Consider the following 19,462-nt stretch of genomic DNA (forward strand, 5'->3'; position numbering starts at 1 on the left):
TTCCCTGTTAACTATTAACCTTAATCTCGATGTAAACCTTATTTTTGTCTTCGTGCGAAAAAACAACCCGTCAAGCAATAATTATAAAGAAGAAACATTTTTATACGCATTGGAATGCATATTTTTCGAAAGTATATTTCTCAAAGCAAAATGCACAGAAGCACTCACATATAAACATTTATATATACCTAGTACTTTTAGCAATTATAAATAATTTACATAATAATAAATATATAGGAATATATGAAGCAAAATTTGTATACAATCGATTAAAATTTTCTTTGATCAATTAAGTTTCGCAATTTGACATAATAATTTTTAGAAAAAGGTCTGCTGCTCCCATCATAAGATATTTGGATACTAAGAAAGTCACTTATTTGATTTTATTTTCCATTACATCTAGTCTTGTATATCCATTTCCTGAGTGGCCTGCTGCATATCATGCAGCTGTGCCCGCAAATCCTCGGGCAAACTGTGTTCGTTCAAGGCACTGGGGTCTTCACCATCTACGACAATCTCCTCTGGATCTGGGGCACGTGGCAAAAAGTCAGCATCTGCGAAAAGTTGGCCAAATATGTGCCGAGCATTGGCAATGGCCGCGTCGTAATCCAGCTCGTAGGTCGGTGGATCTGTGTAGTAAATGTGCTCCGCAGCGGCACTTTTATTAGACTGGGCAGCAATTGTGAAATATGAGCTAAATATGATTTGTGCGTTTGAGTGATCGAATAGTTGGCTGGTAAATAAAGCAAGATCGGCCGCGGGATCCTCGCTCAAAGCCGGCGTGGTCAAGTGGAAAGTATCTGCGAAAAAGTAATTTATTAAATATAACTCTAACGTTGTTTTTTCTGTGGCTCCTTACATAAACCCTCGGGACAGGCTCCAGTGTAATGCGACAGTTGAATTAAGAAGGCTTCCCGTGCCCCATCAACGTCGAGCAGTCGAAGAAGATTCACGCCACCACCTCCCTTGTTCAATTCCTCGTTGCCCAAGGGACTGGACGATATGAACAAGCCCCGAGAGATATGGGGCTTCAATTCAATGCCCTTTGATACTGGTGGATAGCCAGGGGCAGAGACCACATACTTTGCCCGCAAAGTTTTTCCTGCGCTGCTCAGCAGGAAATCATTCGAATTGGAGTCCAAGGCAATGTCATCAACGGCTCGCTTCAGGCAGTAAATGCCTCCATATACAGCGCACAAGCGGCAAAAGCACTGCGGCAATTCCCCGCAACCGTACATGGGAAACAGGAAGGGTGTGTTGCCATAGCGGCCCAGACTGCCCAGAAATCGTTGCGTGCGCTGCATACCCTCCTCGAAGCTGGTGGTGGGGCCACACATGGCAATGGCTTGCATCACGCACGACGCTATCTTTTCGGTCACCCGCTGCGCTTGTAGATACTCTTGGAAGGTTCGCCCCCGAAACTCGAGGGAATCTTCGTTGCACTTGTCCTCGCCATAATCGTTGCAGGCGGTGAGAAACTTCATCAGTAGCCGCTTCTCCACGATGGTCAGTGTTTTGGTGTTGAAGACGTCACTGCGGGAGCAAGGCACGGAGACAATCTCGCCGTTGTGCCGCATGCAGACATGGTCCACGGCTCGGAATTCAGCATAGCGGCAGATGTTCGACTTGATGAGCAGCTGCACCAGCTCTCCGGCAGCATAGAGGATGCGTGGGCAGAGGTCCAGGCTAAAGCGTCGCGATTTGGCCAGCACTGAGTCCTTGGTCCAAGTGGGTTCGCCTGTTTCTGGCTCTTGTTCCGTGGTGTGCCAGGTGTAACTGGCATTTCGCAATGTGGAATGGGCTTCGGGCTGCTGATCCAAACGGGCACATAGAGCGTCCATGCTGAAGGAGCTCCAGACATCCCCGTAGTACTCATTGCTGTCCAGGTGGAGGACCGTTTTGCCCACTCTGCTGGCCGCGGCGGCGATGCAGGATTCGGTGAAACCTGAAAAGGGCGTCCCACTATGAGTCATCCATTGCGCAAAATGTGATATGCATGGCTTGTTTGTTACCTGTGCCTATGACCACCAGGTCAAACTGCTCCGGCAGGTCATCCGACATATTTCTAGTCTTATTCTTACAACTAGTTTAACAATTTATAGGGATAAATAAAGTATTTTGTGAATTTACTGCGAATTTAATCAAACAGCTGATTAGAGATGAGAAACTAGCGATGACGTCGCCAATAAACAGCTGAGAACAGTGTTGACTAGCGCCAAAAGTCGTTACTTAATGTATTTGAAATTTAAAATTTAGTTTGAGCATTTAACAAAACAATTACAAATTAAAACGTTTTATACACCTTACTTTATTAAAAATTAACTTAAATAAGTATGCAACCAACTGCTTTGGCAACTACTCAAAAGCCAGTGCGAAATTCAACAGGTGCAATAGGAATTCAGCTACACAGGTGAAATTGCACTAGTAGTTGTAGTCGCCGCTGCCATGGAAACGGAAAAGTCATAAACAAAAGCCGGAAAATAGTAAATTGCAGAATGTTCGCTCCCGCAAAATAGAAACAGAGCCAATAATGTCCTTTGAGAAGATACTCTACAAATATGAGGAACCGCACGGGATCGGAGATGTGTACTTCATTTGGCAGAAGGCTCTGCTGGCCACAACTGGAACCGATGGCTCCGTGGCTCTGTACAATCGCCAGGGACAGCTGGTGCAGCGCATCATACTCTCAGGGTGAGCTATTCCAGTTCCACCATTAATGCCCACTAATGGATCATCTCCACCTCCAGACTCTGTTCGGGATTCGCCTGGGACCAAGAGGGCGACTTGCTGGGCATCATCACCAGTGGCTCCCCGAACATAACGCTGTGGGACTACAACAGCCAGGAGAAGATCAGCGTGGAGACGGGCCTGCGGGACCCGTTGACCTGCATCCTCTGGTCCAAGCAGCAGCAACTACTGGCCGTGGGCACCGGACGCGGAAATCTGGCCATCTACAATCACCGCAGTGGAAAGCGACCCACTCCGGTGCTGGGCAAGCACAGCAAGCGAATCACCTGCGGCGCCTGGTCTGCCCAGAATCTGCTGGCCCTCGGTTCGGAGGACAAGAGCTTCTCGCTGAGCAACGAGGATGGGGACACGGTGCGCGTCGTCCAGCTGCGGGATGCTCCCACCGACATGTACTTTGCCGAAATGGCCAACGACGAACGCATTGCCGGCGACAATGCCATCAGCATGATCATCGGCAAGCGCACCTTGTTCCTCTACTATCTGCCCGAGCCGGAGAATCCCACGGAGCTGGGCTTCCAGAGTCGCTACGGATCGCTGATGCAGCACAAGTGGTTCGGCGATGGCTACATACTGCTGGGCTTCTCCAACGGGCATGTGGTGGCCATCTCCACGCATCCCAAGGACGTGGGTCAGGAACTGTGGCAGGTGAAGAACCACAAGGACACGTTGACCGGTTTGGCCTATTGCCCCACACTGGACATAGTGGCCTCCTGCGGGGATGACAGGTGACTATTTAGATAGATTTATATATTAGAGACAAAGGATAAAAGGATGATTTTCTTGTATTCTTTAAGCAGCATCAAGATTCACTCTATTACAAATCTCCAGGAGACGGAGCGAATCATTACAGTGCCTGACCATGCGGGCGTTCAGATGATCGATTGGTCGCCCGATGGCCAACTACTGGCGGTGACCACGAACAATGGCACTGTCTACATCTATGTGACCAAGCTGCCCAATCTGTTTGCCGTTTCTGCGCCCCGCATTGTGCTCTTGAGCAGTCTGGCCGAGGTGTCCATCTATGTGTATGCCCCGGACAAGACCAAGATGCTGCCTTTCCGCCTGCCCCTAGAGGGAGAGCCCACCTTCATGGCCGTGGGTCCTTATAATTTTGCTGCAGGAATTGAAAAGCACGTATGGTTCTATGATCTCGGAAAGAGTCTGGGCGAAGAGCCGCGTCCATTAAGCGAACGTGACTTCCCACGAAGCGTGGAGAGCATGAAGCTTAATGCGGACTACTGTGCCGCCCTCTGTCCACCCCAGCTGATCCTCCAGGCCATCGCCACCGACAATCCTAACTGCAAGGATAAGTTACAGACAGTTTTCCCCACCGCATTGCCCAACATGCCTAGTGATGCGGTGATCACATGCTTTGCCCTTAGTCAGGAGCTGCTGATTTTTGCTACGGATGTGAGTATTAGAACCTCTATCTTCTTAGTAGAATATCCACGTTCTCTTTGGATTCCCAGATAGGCCACCTGGTTTTCTACTCGTTGGAAAAATGGGATAGCTGCACCATCTACAGGCATAGTATGGGCATCCGGCAACTCTACATGGATATCGAAGGCACCAAAGTCATATTTATAGACGACCATTCCCAGAGTTATCTGTTTCTACCCGTCGTGGAGGAGGCTTTGCTCATCCCGGATATTCCCAAGCAGTGCCTCGGCTGTCTCTGGGATCTCACGCAACCGAACATCTTCATCAGCTATGATGCGAGGATCGTGAATACCCACGCCTTTGTGCGACACTCTGTGCAGGGGACACACACCTTGAAGGTGGGCGAGTCCAAGCTGAATCCGGGTCAATTTCCTTTGTTGCTCTGTGGCGGGGAAATGGCGCTGCATGTAGACGGTGGTCAGTATGCCACCCAGACCCTCAGCACCCATGTCGTGAATCCCAGCAACAGTCAGACAGCTAATCTTCAGGTGCTTCTGCGGCTGAGGAACTATGACGAGGCCTACAAGGTGTGCAAGCAGATGAACCAGAGTAGCGCCTGGCGGGAGTTTGGAGAACAGGCCATTGCTGATCTGGAACCGGATACAGGTGAGATAAATGATTTCCTTCAGCTTAGTTATTACTTAAACAAATTATCTACTAACAGCAATTCGAGCCTATCGTCAGCTGGGTGATGCTGCTCTGGTAAATGCTTTGGAGGAACTGGGCTACGTCGAGGATTTGGACATGCTAGTCGGCTGCTGTTGTATGCTTTTGGCCCAGTACGATCAGGCCAAGGAGCACATGTTAAGAGGAGTTTACACCAGGGCTGCTCTGGAACTCTGTCGGGATCTGCTGCAATGGGATCAGGCACTGCTCCTGGCCCACAAGAACGATCCCCAAGAGGTTCCCTACATAGCTAGGGAGTATGCTCAGCAGTTGGAGTTTACGTAAGGCATCCAATAATTTATCGTGACCTCAGATTTAATTGCCGTTTGTTCCTTTGCAGTGGCAACTATGCAGATGCTCTTTATCACTACGAGAAGGGCTACAAGGAGGATTTGATCAACAGTAAGGATGCTGATACTGTTGCTTTAATGGAGAGTTCTCCCGAATTCGAGGAGCATGTGCGTCTCTGCAAAATGGGCATTGCAAGAACGTCTATCCGAGCAGGAGACTTCAGACGTGGGGTAAACCACTTATTATTTAAGTTAACTCATATAATGATATTGTTTTTCCTTAAAGATTCAATATGCCGTGGAGCTAGAGGATCAGCAGCTTTTGTTTGACTGCGCGGAGCTGTTGGCCACCGTGGGACATCTTACCGAGGCAGCAGGATTGTACGAACGCGGTGGTTTCTATGATGAGGCCTGTGGCCACTATATTGCCTTAAAGATGTGGAACAAGGCCAATAATGTCCTACCCAAGGTCAAAAGCACCAAACTTCATGCAGCTTATGCAAAGGCTAAAGAGAACGATGGTCACTTTGAGGAGGCAATAAGAAGCTACCGTATTGCCGGTGATTTGGATGCCTGTGTTAGGATCTATCTGGACCACCTGTGCGATCCCCATGCAGCCTCTGAAATCGTTTTGGAGTCACGTTCAATGGACTCGGCCAAACTGCTGGCCAAGTTTTACCAGAAGATCGGCGATGTGGAGCAGGCACTCCAGTTTCTTGTCATCTGCGGCTGCGTGGAGGAGGCGTTCGCCCTTGCCCAACGACACAACAAGTTGAGGCGTCACGGAGAGCTCCTAGAGCGATATGAGAATGCCAAATCCTCGGATTATTTGGCACTGGCACATTACTTTGAGGGTGAAAAGTATACCCTACTGGCTGGCAAGTATTACTTCCTGGCCAGAGAGTTTACCAAGGCGTTGAGGTTTCTGCTTAAAGCCTCGGCTTTTAACAACGAGGAGCAGGTCTCTCTGTCGCTGGCCATTGACTGTGTGGCCACCTCGAACAACGAGCAGCTTGCCTCCCAACTCATCGAGTTTCTGTTGGGCGAAGTGGATGGAGTACCAAAGGATCCACGGTATCTATTCCGTTTGTACATGGCAAGGAAGCACTATAAGGATGCGGCCAAGACGGCGGTGATTATTGCCAACCAGGAACAGCTTGCTGGAAACTACAAGTCGGCAAGGGATCTGCTCTACTCCATGTACCAGGAACTGCGACGGAATAATCTTTCAGTTACGGCTGAGATGAGACACCAGTTCATCTTGCTACATCGCTACACCCTGGTCCGAATTCACGTAAAACTGGGCAATCATTTGCTAGCCGCCAAACTTTTGGTCCAAGTGGCCGCCTGTATATCCCAGTTTCCAGAGCGTAAGAATCTAATCATATAGGTTTATATGTGGTTATTGATTTATGGCTATTTTAACAGATATCATTCCTATTCTGACCTCCACGGTTATTGAGTGTCATCGAGCTGGTCTTAAGAAGTCGGCGTTTACCTATGCCTCCACTCTGATGCGTCCGGATTATCGGAATCAACTGGACTCCCGATATGCAAAGAAGATCGAGTCGATTGTGCGCAAGGCTCCCAAGGGAATCAAGCAGTTAAGGGATGAAATCGACGACGAGACCATGGAGTGTCCCATCTGCGACTCGAACCTGGCCAACATGGAAGTGACCTGCTACAGTTGCAAGACCACACTGCCCATTTGCATCGCCACTGGTCAGCACATCATCAAGCAGCTCATGACCTCATGTCCACAATGCGATTTTCTTTGTTTCCGCGCCGAAATGGAGAAGTCAGTTCTAGATTATCACTGTCTCTTTTATAAAACTAATTACTTTTTTTATGTATGTCCAGTATTCTGTCGGAGAATGGAGAGTGTCCCATGTGTGGCGAAAACGTGGCTCCGGAACAGCTCCTGGATGTTGAGGACATTCGTCCTTACATACTGGCAGCTTCTTAAGATGAAAACATTAAAGGACTGAAGAAAACCAATAGACTGCACATCACATCACAACACCAAAAATATATAAATATAAGTTGCAAAGCACAAAATACACTTCATAAAACACCTACGATTATGCAGCTGATATAATTTTCTCAATGGGTTCGGAAATGATAACTATGTACAGTGACGAACTTAAGTGTTGGCACACTTATCATCTTGAACTTCAAGTGCGCTTTTCTACCTTTATAAATGTGTTAGAAAATTCAACAAAATTATTTTGGATAAGGGGAATGATAACTATGTATGTACATATAAACAAGGTTTCTGCATACTCCTGCTTACACTTTTGAGAATTGATTGAACTTTGCACAGTTTGTTGAAAAAAAGGTGTCAAATAAGTTATTGTAGTAATAATAACTTACTGTTTATATCCTGAGTTAGTTTTCAAAATATTTTGAAGAAAAGAAGTCTGTGCAAGTTTTTGTAAAGTACCTGTCATCAAAATAAATAAGAAAGTCTGGAACAGAACAACAGCGCCTATTTCTTTCAAATTAACTTTTCCCATTTTGAATACATTAAAAATAGTCCAACCGTAACGGCAATTCATGGTATTTTTTTAGTATTTTCGTCTAAGCTCCATAAAACGCTTTAGTGTTTTTTTATATTACTGCCTACACGGTATTTGTTAGTCACCTTTTCAATCAATATAGCCGCATAACATACGGTTTTTCTGGACAATTCTACAAGTCAGTTTCTCCATCGTAATATTTTCCAAGGATTGCAAGATGTCGCACATAGTTGAATCGGGCAAATCCGATTTCGTCAAGGCAAATGTGTCCAATTCGCACAATGATGCAGTGGCCTTCGAGGTCAAGTTCGCGAAGGATCTAACAGTGGCTCAGCTCAAGGTGGGTTTTTCAATGGATCAATATATGTGAATAATACTTTAATATTTCCCTTTATAGAGCAAGCTGGAGATATTGACGGGCGGAAGTGCGGGCACCATGAAGGTGCAGGTCTTCAAGGGGGAAAACTGCTTAGCCACGATGGACAACAACGACGCCCAGCTGGGTTACTATGTCAACTGTGATGGCCTTCGTCTGCATGTGATCGACAGCTTCGCTACCTTCTCTTTCGACAGTGCTTCTGTCGAGAAATTCGAACTGTCCATGGATCAGTACGACCAGAGAACCGATTCCGTACGCAGTTACCTTAAGCAGAATCGCATGGGAAAGTACAACGAGGAGGAGAGGCAGCAGGCGGAGGAGAAGAAGCGCCAACAGGCGGAGGAGATTCTAAAAAGGGCGGAGCTCTGCGTTCTGGGTGGCAGATGCGAGGTGAAGTAGTTAACCATTGAATAGAACCGGAATCATTTACTTAACTAGCTAGTTCTCCTTCAGGTCGCCGTGCCCGGTAATCCAACCAGACGTGGAACGATTAGGTATAATGGTCAATTAGAAGGAAAAACTGGTCATTTCATTGGCATTGAATACGACGAACCACTGGGCAAAAACAATGGAAGGTAACTTACTGTTCGGTTTGAAATTCCATTAATTCTTACTTTAAGTTTCCATCAAAAATCCACTTCTTTCTAAACCGAACCCCTCTATTTTCCCATTACAGTTTCGGCGGCAAGGCCTACTTTAGCTGTGCTCCAAATTACGGCGGCTTTGTATCGCCATTATCCGTCACGGTTGGCGACTTTCCGCCAGAAGAATTCAACACAGATGACGAACTCTGAAAATATTGGCGGGCCCACCCAAAGTTCGCTACATCTCCGCATCGCACATGCCACTTTAACAAGAAGACTTACAAACCACTTAAATTATTTGTACGCATGAAACCACAACACTAATTATAGTTATGCCATTTTGTATTTATTAATTAAAACATCTATGTATGTATGTATATCAGATATTCTTACAACATGATTATTCGTAAATTCTATAATCGGCTTTATCATAATTCTGATTTACTGGTGTTCTCAATCATTTCGCTTTGTTTTACATTAACTCAATCGCTTGTAAACCAAAATAAATACCAGAAATGAGTATACAACTAGCAAATTGTGCATTGTGGATCTGGGGAGCGTGAATTTTTATTACTGACCGCAGATTGCTGACAACAAAAAACATAGAAAAGGTGTAGTTATAGCAATGCTTACGTAGATATATGTCTCTTTTCGGGAAGGGAGTCCGGCTTTCTACTGGGTATATCTTTCGGCGTATATGTAATAAGCTGCTTGCTTTATATATTTATGCATGTATTATATACTTATGTGTGTTTATGCGCGTTCTTGCCTAGTCCTAGTAATTATTAATAAGTTTCAATTAGCTGTCATTTAACAACAATTATATAAAACGATGCATGCTTCTCTCGAAAGTTAAGAATTACAGAAATGCGTTACAATCATGATGAAGACAACTTGATGTGCAACTATGTATATGTTTTGGTATATATAGACTGTTTTTTTTGAGCCTCCACAACTTAGATAAATGGTCGTCTTTTTTCTACATCTCACTTGAGATCGCTCCGCCTTCAAACCCCATTTACTTTTTTTTTCGTAACACACTACGGTCTGCTTCAGAAACATTCAACAATAGCGTGTAGACTGGCGTTAAAAAGCCACTGGCTCGTCTTTTCCTCGGGGGTAAGTGAACTTAGTGGAAACTAGGTAACAATTGGCCATTATTGCATCTAAGTGTTGCATGTTCCAGAATTGTGGTGTTAGTAAATTTGTAGCCTTAACAGTATTATACATACATTTGTTATCTGTCTGTTCTATGAACTGTTTTAATTGAAGGAAATAAACAAAAATGTCAGGTATAAGTACCAACTACATATTCGAGCACGGGTCTAATAATTACAATAGATGGTATTGGGTTCGGAGTTGGGCACATTTTTATATAAATAGTAGAGTTAGAGTTTCGGCTATCGGATTTGCGATACGATCATTGATATATTATGAACAAAATCTCACCACGACGCTAGCGTTATATGCTGCCACATCCGATATTCTTGAAAATCTGGCTTTAAAAAAGAAACAACCCGAGTCGGATATCTATCTGTATTAATTTCTGTTCTTTGATCGTTTGTTTGCCAAGCAAAAATTGTTCACTGGATATCGACACATAAATGCAGTTTATAGAGCGTTGATTGGTTTCTTGTTAATATTTATTGTTATTATTTTATTGAGTGGTGTTTCTGGTACCCTTGTATTCACGTGTGTTTCAACTTGCGTGTGGCTCGATGACCAATATTGCTGGCCCATTAACTAGGTTCCTATTAATTAACGTATGTAAATATGTGCGTATTTATGCGGGTGCTAATGCATGTCAGTGTGGATAGATAGAGGAGTTTGTCTGCTTGATTGTAATGTGTAGTTTATATATTCAATACGTTTGATCTACGGAGAGATGCTAACATTAATATTTTCTTGAGATTCCAGCTGGGATTCGCCGCATTGCCTTCATAATCGTTCATTCAATAGATACAAACTGCCCCACAATTAATCGTATACCCATGCTACGTCCATGTTCCATTGCATTAGAGGGTTGTGGTGCGTAGCATGGCTACTTTGCCCTCCGGCTTGCTGCTTGGTTTCTCCTTATCCGTGGCCGCCGCCTCCTGCTGTTGCTCCTTCTCCTTCTTTCCAGTCGCACCCTTTTTGTCCGCATCACTGTGCCTGCCGGCAGTCAATTTGCGCACAATCAGGCTCCCGGTGTGCTTGATGTTTCTCTTCAATCGATTGCCCCCACCGCCGCTGCTGCTGCTGCCGCCGCCGCCGCCACCATCGCCTTTGCCCTTTTGTCCACTCCCACCGCCAAGGCCCTTGGCTTCACTGGTTTTGCCCTCAACGCCTTCAGCATCCTCCTCCATAATCGGATTTATTGGGCTGAAGTCAGCGAAGAGAGGCACATCAACAGAATGTCCTGGTTGTGTGTCAATCACCTGAAGATCTTGCACCTCCTCGCCGGACTGCAAGTTCTCCTTGGAACTGAAGGGCGAGTACATTTGGAACGCCGATAGCAACGAGTTGGATTTCTTCTGATCCTCGCTGCCGCCAGTGGACAGCCGGCTCTTCTTGCGTCGCTGGGAGCCCTGCTGGCTGGTTAGTGAGCGGCATAGCAGCGATAGCTCCGACAGCCGGGAGGTGCTGTCGTTGCTGGCCCTCCGACAGTTGGCGGTGGATATGTTGTCGGTTGGATCAGTAGGCCGCAAGGCGGCGGCGGCGGCCGCATATCCCTCGTTGTTCGTTTGGTTAAGTCACAGCCGGAGGTCAAAAGCAATGCGAGACGCAATGTTCTTGAAGCCAATGCTGGTGCCTGCGAGAGCAATAAATATATTACAGATATTACAAAAGCTTTACTTCATAACTCATTAAAAGCCTACCCGAAATTCGCTTGAAGCGCACTCCATTAAGGGACAGGCGTGGCAGCTTGCACACCTCAATTTCCCACTGCACCAGGGAGTCGGTATTTGGATCTCCATGCACGCACCAAAGGACGAATCTAATGTCGATGAAAGATATGTCTATAAGTCCACCATATATTTAATAACTTTTAATTATTACTCACCGCTCGCGCTGCTCGTAGTCGCAGTTGTTCTGGTCAAGCACTTCCCTGATCTTTTGCATTATCTGTTCGGGCATAAGTGGCGATGTGGTCTTCATGGACCATGTGAATCGTAAGACCCTTGGTTTCGCCGACTCATCTGTGGCCGATGGACTGAAAAATACATAACCAATTTATAATATCGACATTTTCACGGCCCGCAGCCGTAACATATGTACGTTATTCACTCTTTCACTTGGAATTGTAGAGTTGTGTTCTGATCTTTCATTTTACGAGTCTTTAAATTAGTTTTTTTAATAACCACACAAGCTGCAAGCTTTTAAAATTAAATCAAGGTAAATGATATCTTTGTTTTTACTTTTTAAAGAACCAGGCAAGGATTTTTTCTTAATCTCTTAGTAAATCAGTTATCTTTAAAAATCAAATTTTACTCCCAAAAGTTGCAATCGCTTTATTAGAATTAACTTAACTGAACTCCCAGCAGTTTTAACCACTCCTAATGTTTCGTGGCCAGCAAATGCAAGTGTTAATGGATAATTAAATAAAATAGAAATGCATGTGGGGATATTCTTTTGCTCACAAATGTTTCACATCATTTATTATGGATTTATTAAATTATCAATTGTTTTAATTATGCGTTATTTCTTTGAAACTTAATATGTATAGATAACTACTGATCGAGCCACTGAAGGCGCCCGATAATAACACGATCTATAGATAATCATCTGTACAAATAAAATGGTCACATGCACTAGTGGTAATACATTGTTATTCCTTGAATTTAAGTATAATTTTTTATGTATCGCTTTGTTTTTGTTTTTTAGTGACTACGTGGTATGCTTAAATACTAGATACGCTGCACATCTGGCTTCTGGGTGATTATGAATTGCAAGATCGTTAGTTGGCTGGCTGGCTGTTTGGTTGGTTGGTTGGTTGATATCTGATTGTATGATCCACGGATACAATTTAATTCAAGCTCATTTCGAAATACAAATACAGATCCATACATACATACACATACATATAAATACAAAGATAGCTAAATAAAATTCAAGATCATCGTTACAAAATTAGCAACTTCTTGGTGTTTTGGTGTTTTATTGTGGTCATTATAAGATAATGATGTAGGCGAAAACACCACACTAGTTCGGTTCAGATCGGTTTAGTTGAGTTAGGCTTAAGTTAATTTACTTTTTGCAGTTTCATCTCACGTTCACCTCCTCAGTGATATTTCATATTTTATTAACTATAATTGCGATACGCATTTAACATAAATATATATGTAGTTTAGGTAGTACTCGTAGGTGTAGTATTTAGCAGTTAATATAATCCATAATCGTGACAGTGACAGCAATTGTAGTCAGGATTCTCTCTGATTATTGCATTAATCATAACTTGCGTTTCTTATTTGATTTTTTTGTTTGTTTCGGTTTCGTTTCGTTTTGTATAATTTTTTATATATCTTTTATTGCCTTTTGCTGGTCGCTCCTCGCATCGTTTTACAAACAATGAAAACAAAGGGTTTCGTTATTTTTGTTTGTGGTTGCTTTACTTTTAAATATATATATGTATATGTATCTTTAATTTATATAAATTTATATGTATAATTAGTTAATAATTGTAATAAAACATAGGCGTATTTGTGAAATTTCAATTAACGCAACGGAACTCAACGTTGTCGGTGTTCATTTGAAGGGGTTCGAATCGAAACCGGAATCGGAATTGAAATCGAAAGCGCTATCGATATCGATATCGGATCGGCAACGGCAAAGGGAACAGTATCGTATCCCGATCTGATCCGATCCGAGCGATCCGATTGGATTCGACCATATCTGTGTCTGTCTGTTCATATCTGAACCTCTCCGTCACGCGCGTTTACTCTAGGGGAATCGTTTGTTTCAGTTTCAGTTTTAGAACTATTAACAAGAAGTAGTTAATGCTTGTTTTGTTAATTACTGGTTTGGCCTAAAATTAAAGAAAAAATTTTAAACAAATTATTCACGGCTGGAAAAAATATTAATAATGGGTAAAACAAATACCAGAAATGAAACCAAAGAAGACAGATAGGAATAAAACGGAATAATGGTAAGTTGTTTCATTTTTCATGTTTCTTCATAGAAAAAGAAAAGTAAACGCAATTGTTCTTCAACTGATGGGTAGTACATTGTACATGGTACATTTCACATAATTCTTTTTTTCTTTTTTTTGTCAAAGAGCAATATAGTAATTAATTGAATCATGTATTTAATAAATGAAAGAAATAGACAATAACAAAAGAGCCTTCCTAGCGTGAGGTGATATAATGGAAGTACATAGTTGTACAAAAGCAAACGTGGATATACAGGATTAGAAAGACTACGTAATATTTATATAGATGCTTTTTGTAAGAAATCAATCGGGAATAAAACAAACTAAAGGTGTGACGGAGATTTTGAGAGCGTAGAGAGGAAGCGACAGACGTTGGCCCTTGGTTGCCGGCCAATCAGATAATCAGATTATGGATTCAGTTCCGTATAACATGTATTTTGCACGTTGTCACATATGCTTGTATGTATAGGTTTTGTATTTGTTTTGCACCTGAATCAGAGGCGGATTTTTGGATTCGAATATTGCGATCGATGTGATAGTTAGAGTTCCGTATTATTTCGTTTATTGCAATTGATCGATCGACAGTCAGGCATGATAACTCGAGACATTGATGACACTGACACTTTAATATAGTATATGGTATATCCCGACCGAATAGGCAAGTCAAATTCACAGTCACTAAGGCTGAGCCACATTCAGAATATATTATGTACATATGTAAGTAGTATGGTACGTATGTATGCTAACTAAATATGGATAGGAATACAAATGTTTTAGCAATGCATTGCGAGCGTCTAGACTAATATGGACCGAACCGGCATATGCACCCGAATGCCTCGCATCCTCACCGACCCATTGATCCACCGAACCACCGAACCCAACGGAACGACCAAAACTTAGGGGTACAGTGAGTGCATCGGACCGATGGGGTGCATATGCCAGTTCGAGTTCGTTCTTAAGCAAAAGTCCTGGGTGTTCGTTATGTGTGTGTTTGTGTTAGGTGTTCGTGGTATATACATGGAGTGTACATACTTTCCTTCTGAAAGTCTTTCGGTTCAATAAATGGATAAAAGAAACAAAAACAGAAAAACAGAAAAGAAATTCCATATACAAAACATGTGCATATCATTAGTGGAAGATATTCAACCATTTCATAGTTATGATTTAGCTTGTTTGCATTAAAAGAAAATTTAACCAATAATAAAATTGCGCCCATTACACTTATTATCATCCATCATGCAAACGAATGCAAGTGCTGGTTGTCTTTTTGTTTTTATTATCTGCGTTTTCTAAATTGGGTTAATTGTAACATTATCCTAAACGGTCGAAAAACTTGCGCAGTTGCATAGCAGTTATGTCGGTTAATATGGGAGCTTTTGGGGGTAGCTGTCTTTATATAACTTGAAAATTAAATCACCTGTCTCTCTCTCTTTGTCTCTCGTTTGAGTTATTAGTTTTTAACAGAGTGCAGTTTAGTTATTTTAAACAAACGTGATACTAGTAAGAGGGTGATGGGCCAAAGAAAAGTATTTGCATGAATATCAAGACATTGACAGTTTTAAGCAACACAAAAATCGCACACAACACTTTGCTTGAACATGAAAATAAAACCTATAAGTGCATTGTTTGTAATTTTTTAATTACGAAAAATATTTGACTGTTAAAATGCCCAGTCTACTGGATATAATCTGTACTTTGGCCGATTCTATATCATGTTTCCCAACTATAATCGCTACCTTTCCTTCAGTTCGGGTGTCCGTATCATGATTTCCGAATGCTCTACGCCTGTACTTCCTCTAAACTAAGCTCAAAAAATAGTTTCTAGACTCGATTTAAAGTTTTGAATTTAAAAAACTCTGCATATCCAACGGGTAGTTTAAACGAGATTTAGTTTTAGTTATGTGCATTGATGGGCATGGCATTGCAATGCGTTTTGTAGCGATAACTTTGGGCTGGTTTCAGTGACTTTCAACGGAGTCTCCGCAGACAACTGTTTGCAGAATGGACTCGGTACAAAACATAAACATGAGCATACACACATGGATGTGCATATGTGCGGCAGATATGCAATTAAATGAAACAAAAATAAATATGAAACATAAAATGATAAACGAGAAAAATCAAACAAACGATAAATAAGTTATAAAAAAAAAGGAAAACAAGTATTACCAAATGATGAAAGAAAAAGTATAACAAACGAAAGATTAATGTATCGAATTGCAGTTTGCATTTGCTTTTCTTGTAATATTCCATTAACTGAAGAAATGAATTTGGCACTTTGTGATATTATCAAGAGGTAGGTACTTACCGTTTGCTAAAACGTGAGGAGAGTTTGGAGAAGAAGCTCATGCGACCCGGATGGGAGGAGTCGCCGGAGGCACCGCTGGTGCCCGAGTATTCCAGCGCCGTGTTGTTCCGTGCTCTGGTTTGACCTAGGGATTGCAATCGTTATAAAGTTAGAATCGAACTGTACACGTCCGCGGGGTGTGTACACAAAAACAATCTAAAAACTAACTGATTCCTGTTTCTTGTATAACTAAGGTACACACAGTCTAAAATACTTCAGAGTACGTACATACGACTCCAATGTTAGGCTCAAAGTGCAACGTGAAATATACTATCTAATATACTATAGCCGCTACTTGCTAGGTTTAACATTTGAGAACTATTTGACTTAATGGGGAAAATGTACAGAAAAGGTTTAGAATATATTGCACACATCTTGAAAAAAGTTAACTTAACTGAATGGGGTATATTTATTACTGCTAAAACTTGACTTCTTTTATTCTTAATACCCAATCTTTTAGGATTATTTACTGATTCTAGGAAAGCCAATTTATAAAAGCTTTATTATCAACTTAATACCGTCTTTGGTATAATGTGTAATTTATTTTTAAGATTACCTGTAACTTAGGAATTTCATTTTTTATTTTTTTTTATATTTTTTTTTTAAATTTTTTTTTTTTTTAAATTTTTTTTTTTTATTATTTGTTTTTTTAATTGCTTCAAAACAACAAGGCAAAGTACTGGCATTTATTTGCAAAAATACAGAGATTCAGTAAAATTATACATATTCCCCGCATACTATACATATAATCAATATGATAACGCCTACAATAATCACATTGCACTTTGTCCAATGGACACAAATTTCGCAGTTAACTTTATTTTTAGTATAATCGCGTTAGCTGAATGCAGACAGACAAATGTCAATTTACTCCCGTTGAGTAATTTAGGTCGCTATGAATAGTTTTCCATCCGTATTTCCAAACACACACATAGATATTTACAGGTGGGTGGGTTGGGGTGGTTGGCACGGGATTGGCAACTGGGATTGATTCGATGTATAAAAGGCAAAGAGATACTAGTAATACGAATCCACTTAGACAAACGTGCAGAGGGGTGCAGTATTAGATCGCGGAAATCATAAGCGATGCGATGTATAAAAACATAAAACAACATTCAGTTAAATGGTTCGGTCGAGTTGATTATATAGTAACTAATCGCTTGAGAAGTTAAAATAATAAGAGAGGCGCGTTTGGTATGCAAAATGTATGGAAAAGAGGTGCAGTGCGGGAGACAATCGGATTGTTCTATCGGATGCAGCATGAAAACAGTTTCAGTTTCGAAAATAATATAAATAAACAACTCTCTCGATTACTCGTTAACATCTATGAATGATTTTAGCCTAGTTTTGGCTTATTTTTGATTGGGTTTTAGTAGAAGGAGGTGTGGATAAAATTAAATTATTATTATTAAAACTAATAAAAATAAGTGAACAGAAAACTCACCAGAGTGAAAGGTTGAACGTGATGGAACATTCCTTGGAAAGTGTCTGCTTGATTTAACAGCCGATGCCATTCTAAGTCGATCGAACAGACTATATATGTACAAGTACGATACATATACACACATAGGTATGAATGGAAATCAAATCAGTATCGAATCAGTTCGTCGGAGAGTACATTCAAATCCAATGAATCGCATTTCGGGAAACGAATATGATTTTATCAGTATAAGATTGTTGTTTTTTTGGTTTTTTGTTTGTTTTTCCATTAAATATTTGTTGATTGTTTTTGTTTGGCAATGTGTTATCGTTTGTACAGAACCGTTCGAGCGTTCGTCACATGTTATGATCGTTTTGTGTGTGAGTGATAATGTTTTGGTGGATGGAATGAGTAATGGGCATTGGCGTTGGGTCATCATCATCAAATCGGAACAAATCGAACAGGATCGATTGGTTTTTGTGTGGTTTAAAGCGTTACCCATGTTTCGTCATTGGCCAATTGGTAATTCAAGATTTCAAGATCGGTCGGGATTGGTTTTTGTTTTGGGTTTTATGTAGGATGGCGGCAGGCAAGTGGTGTAGATGGTCAGAGCAGCGCGAATCAAGCAGTTCGTTTGATTGATGTGACAAATTGATGACGTTAACCAAGGGTTTATGGTTTTGTTTTATTGTTTTATCGATCACGTCGCAGACATAAACAAAATGAAAAGAAAAAAATAAAAATAGATCATGTAAATTTTCTTAAGAAGACAAGCACTTAAAAATACGTTTCTTATAAATAATATCGGATACGACAAACTTGAACTGTTTCGTTGGTTTTATGGACATGGACATATGCAAGAATGTTGAGTATATTTGGAAAGCTCGGCAAACAAGAAGGTTGGATCCGCCAAACTACATGAAAGCGTTATTTGATGGGACATGCGTTCGACCGGCTATCGAAAATCCGTTTTTCAACAGTTCATGTACTTCGGATGGAGCTAATTTTCAAATGGATCGTTATTTTATAAGTCTATGGCATTACGTCCTAGTACGATAAGCGATAATCGTTGAGAAGTATAGGAGTTTTTGTTGGAAGAAATACGCATGTAGTAATTAAACGGTTAGAGACATGGATGTCGTACATTGGAGAGCATATAGTAATTATGTTCAGGTACAAAAGTTACAACAGCAGCACAATAACAAACTATATCAAACTGACTTTTAAGATATTGGTAGGCAGTAACATTAACATTAAACGAAAACACACAATAATGGAAAAAAATTCAATTATACTGGCGATGGTAGTAGAGTCAATAGAGTTTTACTGACAGAGACAGACATGCATGAGGAAACAAACAAAATAATGAGTTCTTATTTTAGAATATTGCGTTTCGATCGCTAAAATTCGCGCGACTGTTTGGACTTTCCCAAAAGCGAATACGAAATAAAAAACTATTCACTTGATTAGGGTGTAAGCCCGATACTTGATTTCAATTTACTGGTACACCAAGCGGGTATTACTCGAGCAATAATAAGTATTGGCATCGCCGCCAATTGAATTTCGTTTAAATGAATCACAAAATAGTAGACCAACAAAATCAGAAAAATAAAACCAAACCGTACGCTAGTTGTACATACTTAAGCAATATATCTGTATATGGAAAGGGTCGTGTTCGTTTACGTTACTTATTACCCAAAAAAATACGTGAACAATACAAATGAGCAACACATCAAGTTGATGAAACTATTTTAAAATCTTTCATTTAAGCTAACAATAATTGCAAGTAATAGCAATTATTGCCCATTTGACACGCCCACGACCCTTGCTTGAATGAGGCAAAGTATATATCTCTTAACGTAAGATTGCATTTTCACTCACCAAATTTGTTCGATTGGTTCGGTTCGAATCCAAATTGAATTCATTTCAAACCACATT

At 41.4% G+C, this 19,462-nt stretch overlaps 4 protein-coding genes across 32 annotated transcripts in view; 2 read left to right on the forward strand and 2 right to left on the reverse strand.

Moving 5' to 3' along the window:
• Nucleotides 1–97: 97 nt before the first annotated feature.
• Nucleotides 98–2,156, reverse strand: LOC119550020 (rab proteins geranylgeranyltransferase component A). The gene is made up of 3 exons (XM_037858444.1): nt 2,013–2,156; nt 860–1,945; nt 98–800 (listed from the first exon to the last, which is right to left on the reverse strand). The coding sequence occupies exons 1-3, from the start codon at nt 2,059–2,061 to the stop codon at nt 400–402; spliced, it is 1,536 nt and encodes a 511-aa protein (XP_037714372.1). The 5' UTR covers nt 2,062–2,156; the 3' UTR covers nt 98–399.
• A 176-nt stretch (nt 2,157–2,332) lies between these two features.
• On the forward strand, nt 2,333–7,220 carry LOC119551667 (WD repeat-containing protein 19). 2 transcript variants are annotated; one of them, XM_037861119.1, is made up of 9 exons: nt 2,333–2,691; nt 2,748–3,473; nt 3,543–4,158; nt 4,218–4,794; nt 4,853–5,135; nt 5,195–5,375; nt 5,431–6,514; nt 6,573–6,942; nt 7,005–7,220. In XM_037861119.1, the coding sequence occupies exons 1-9, from the start codon at nt 2,531–2,533 to the stop codon at nt 7,108–7,110; spliced, it is 4,104 nt and encodes a 1,367-aa protein (XP_037717047.1). In that variant the 5' UTR covers nt 2,333–2,530; the 3' UTR covers nt 7,111–7,220. The 2 variants fall into 2 exon arrangements, with proteins under 2 accessions (XP_037717047.1, XP_037717048.1); XM_037861120.1 differs by having other exon boundaries at nt 3,546–4,158.
• Nucleotides 7,221–7,769: 549 nt separating this feature from the next.
• LOC119549023 (tubulin-folding cofactor B) lies at nt 7,770–9,156 on the forward strand. The gene is made up of 4 exons (XM_037856696.1): nt 7,770–8,003; nt 8,061–8,432; nt 8,496–8,617; nt 8,719–9,156. Exons 1-4 carry the CDS (start codon nt 7,881–7,883, stop codon nt 8,834–8,836), a joined length of 735 nt encoding a protein of 244 aa, XP_037712624.1. The 5' UTR covers nt 7,770–7,880; the 3' UTR covers nt 8,837–9,156.
• Nucleotides 8,951–19,462, reverse strand: part of LOC119549019 (MAP/microtubule affinity-regulating kinase 3) — a 33,475-nt gene continuing 22,963 nt past the window's right edge. For 8 of the 28 annotated variants that reach the window (XM_037856690.1, XM_037856685.1, XM_037856683.1 and 5 more), the window contains 5 exons: nt 17,549–17,637; nt 16,066–16,189; nt 11,673–11,822; nt 11,488–11,606; nt 9,165–11,420 (listed from right to left, as the gene is read on the reverse strand). In XM_037856690.1, coding sequence (XP_037712618.1) covers nt 11,362–11,420; nt 11,488–11,606; nt 11,673–11,822; nt 16,066–16,189; nt 17,549–17,637 — 541 coding nt within the window. In that variant the 3' untranslated portion in view covers nt 9,165–11,361. Of the gene's footprint in view, nt 11,421–11,487; nt 11,607–11,672; nt 11,823–12,236; nt 13,635–16,065; nt 16,190–17,548; nt 17,638–19,462 lie in introns of those variants that run through there. The other 20 variants (XM_037856692.1, XM_037856691.1, XM_037856686.1 and 17 more) reach the window with 6 other exon arrangements.

The sequence above is a fragment of the Drosophila subpulchrella genome, chromosome 2R (genome assembly GCF_014743375.2).
Source record: "Drosophila subpulchrella strain 33 F10 #4 breed RU33 chromosome 2R, RU_Dsub_v1.1 Primary Assembly, whole genome shotgun sequence".
In the NCBI taxonomy this organism is placed as follows: Eukaryota; Metazoa; Arthropoda; class Insecta; order Diptera; family Drosophilidae; genus Drosophila; species Drosophila subpulchrella.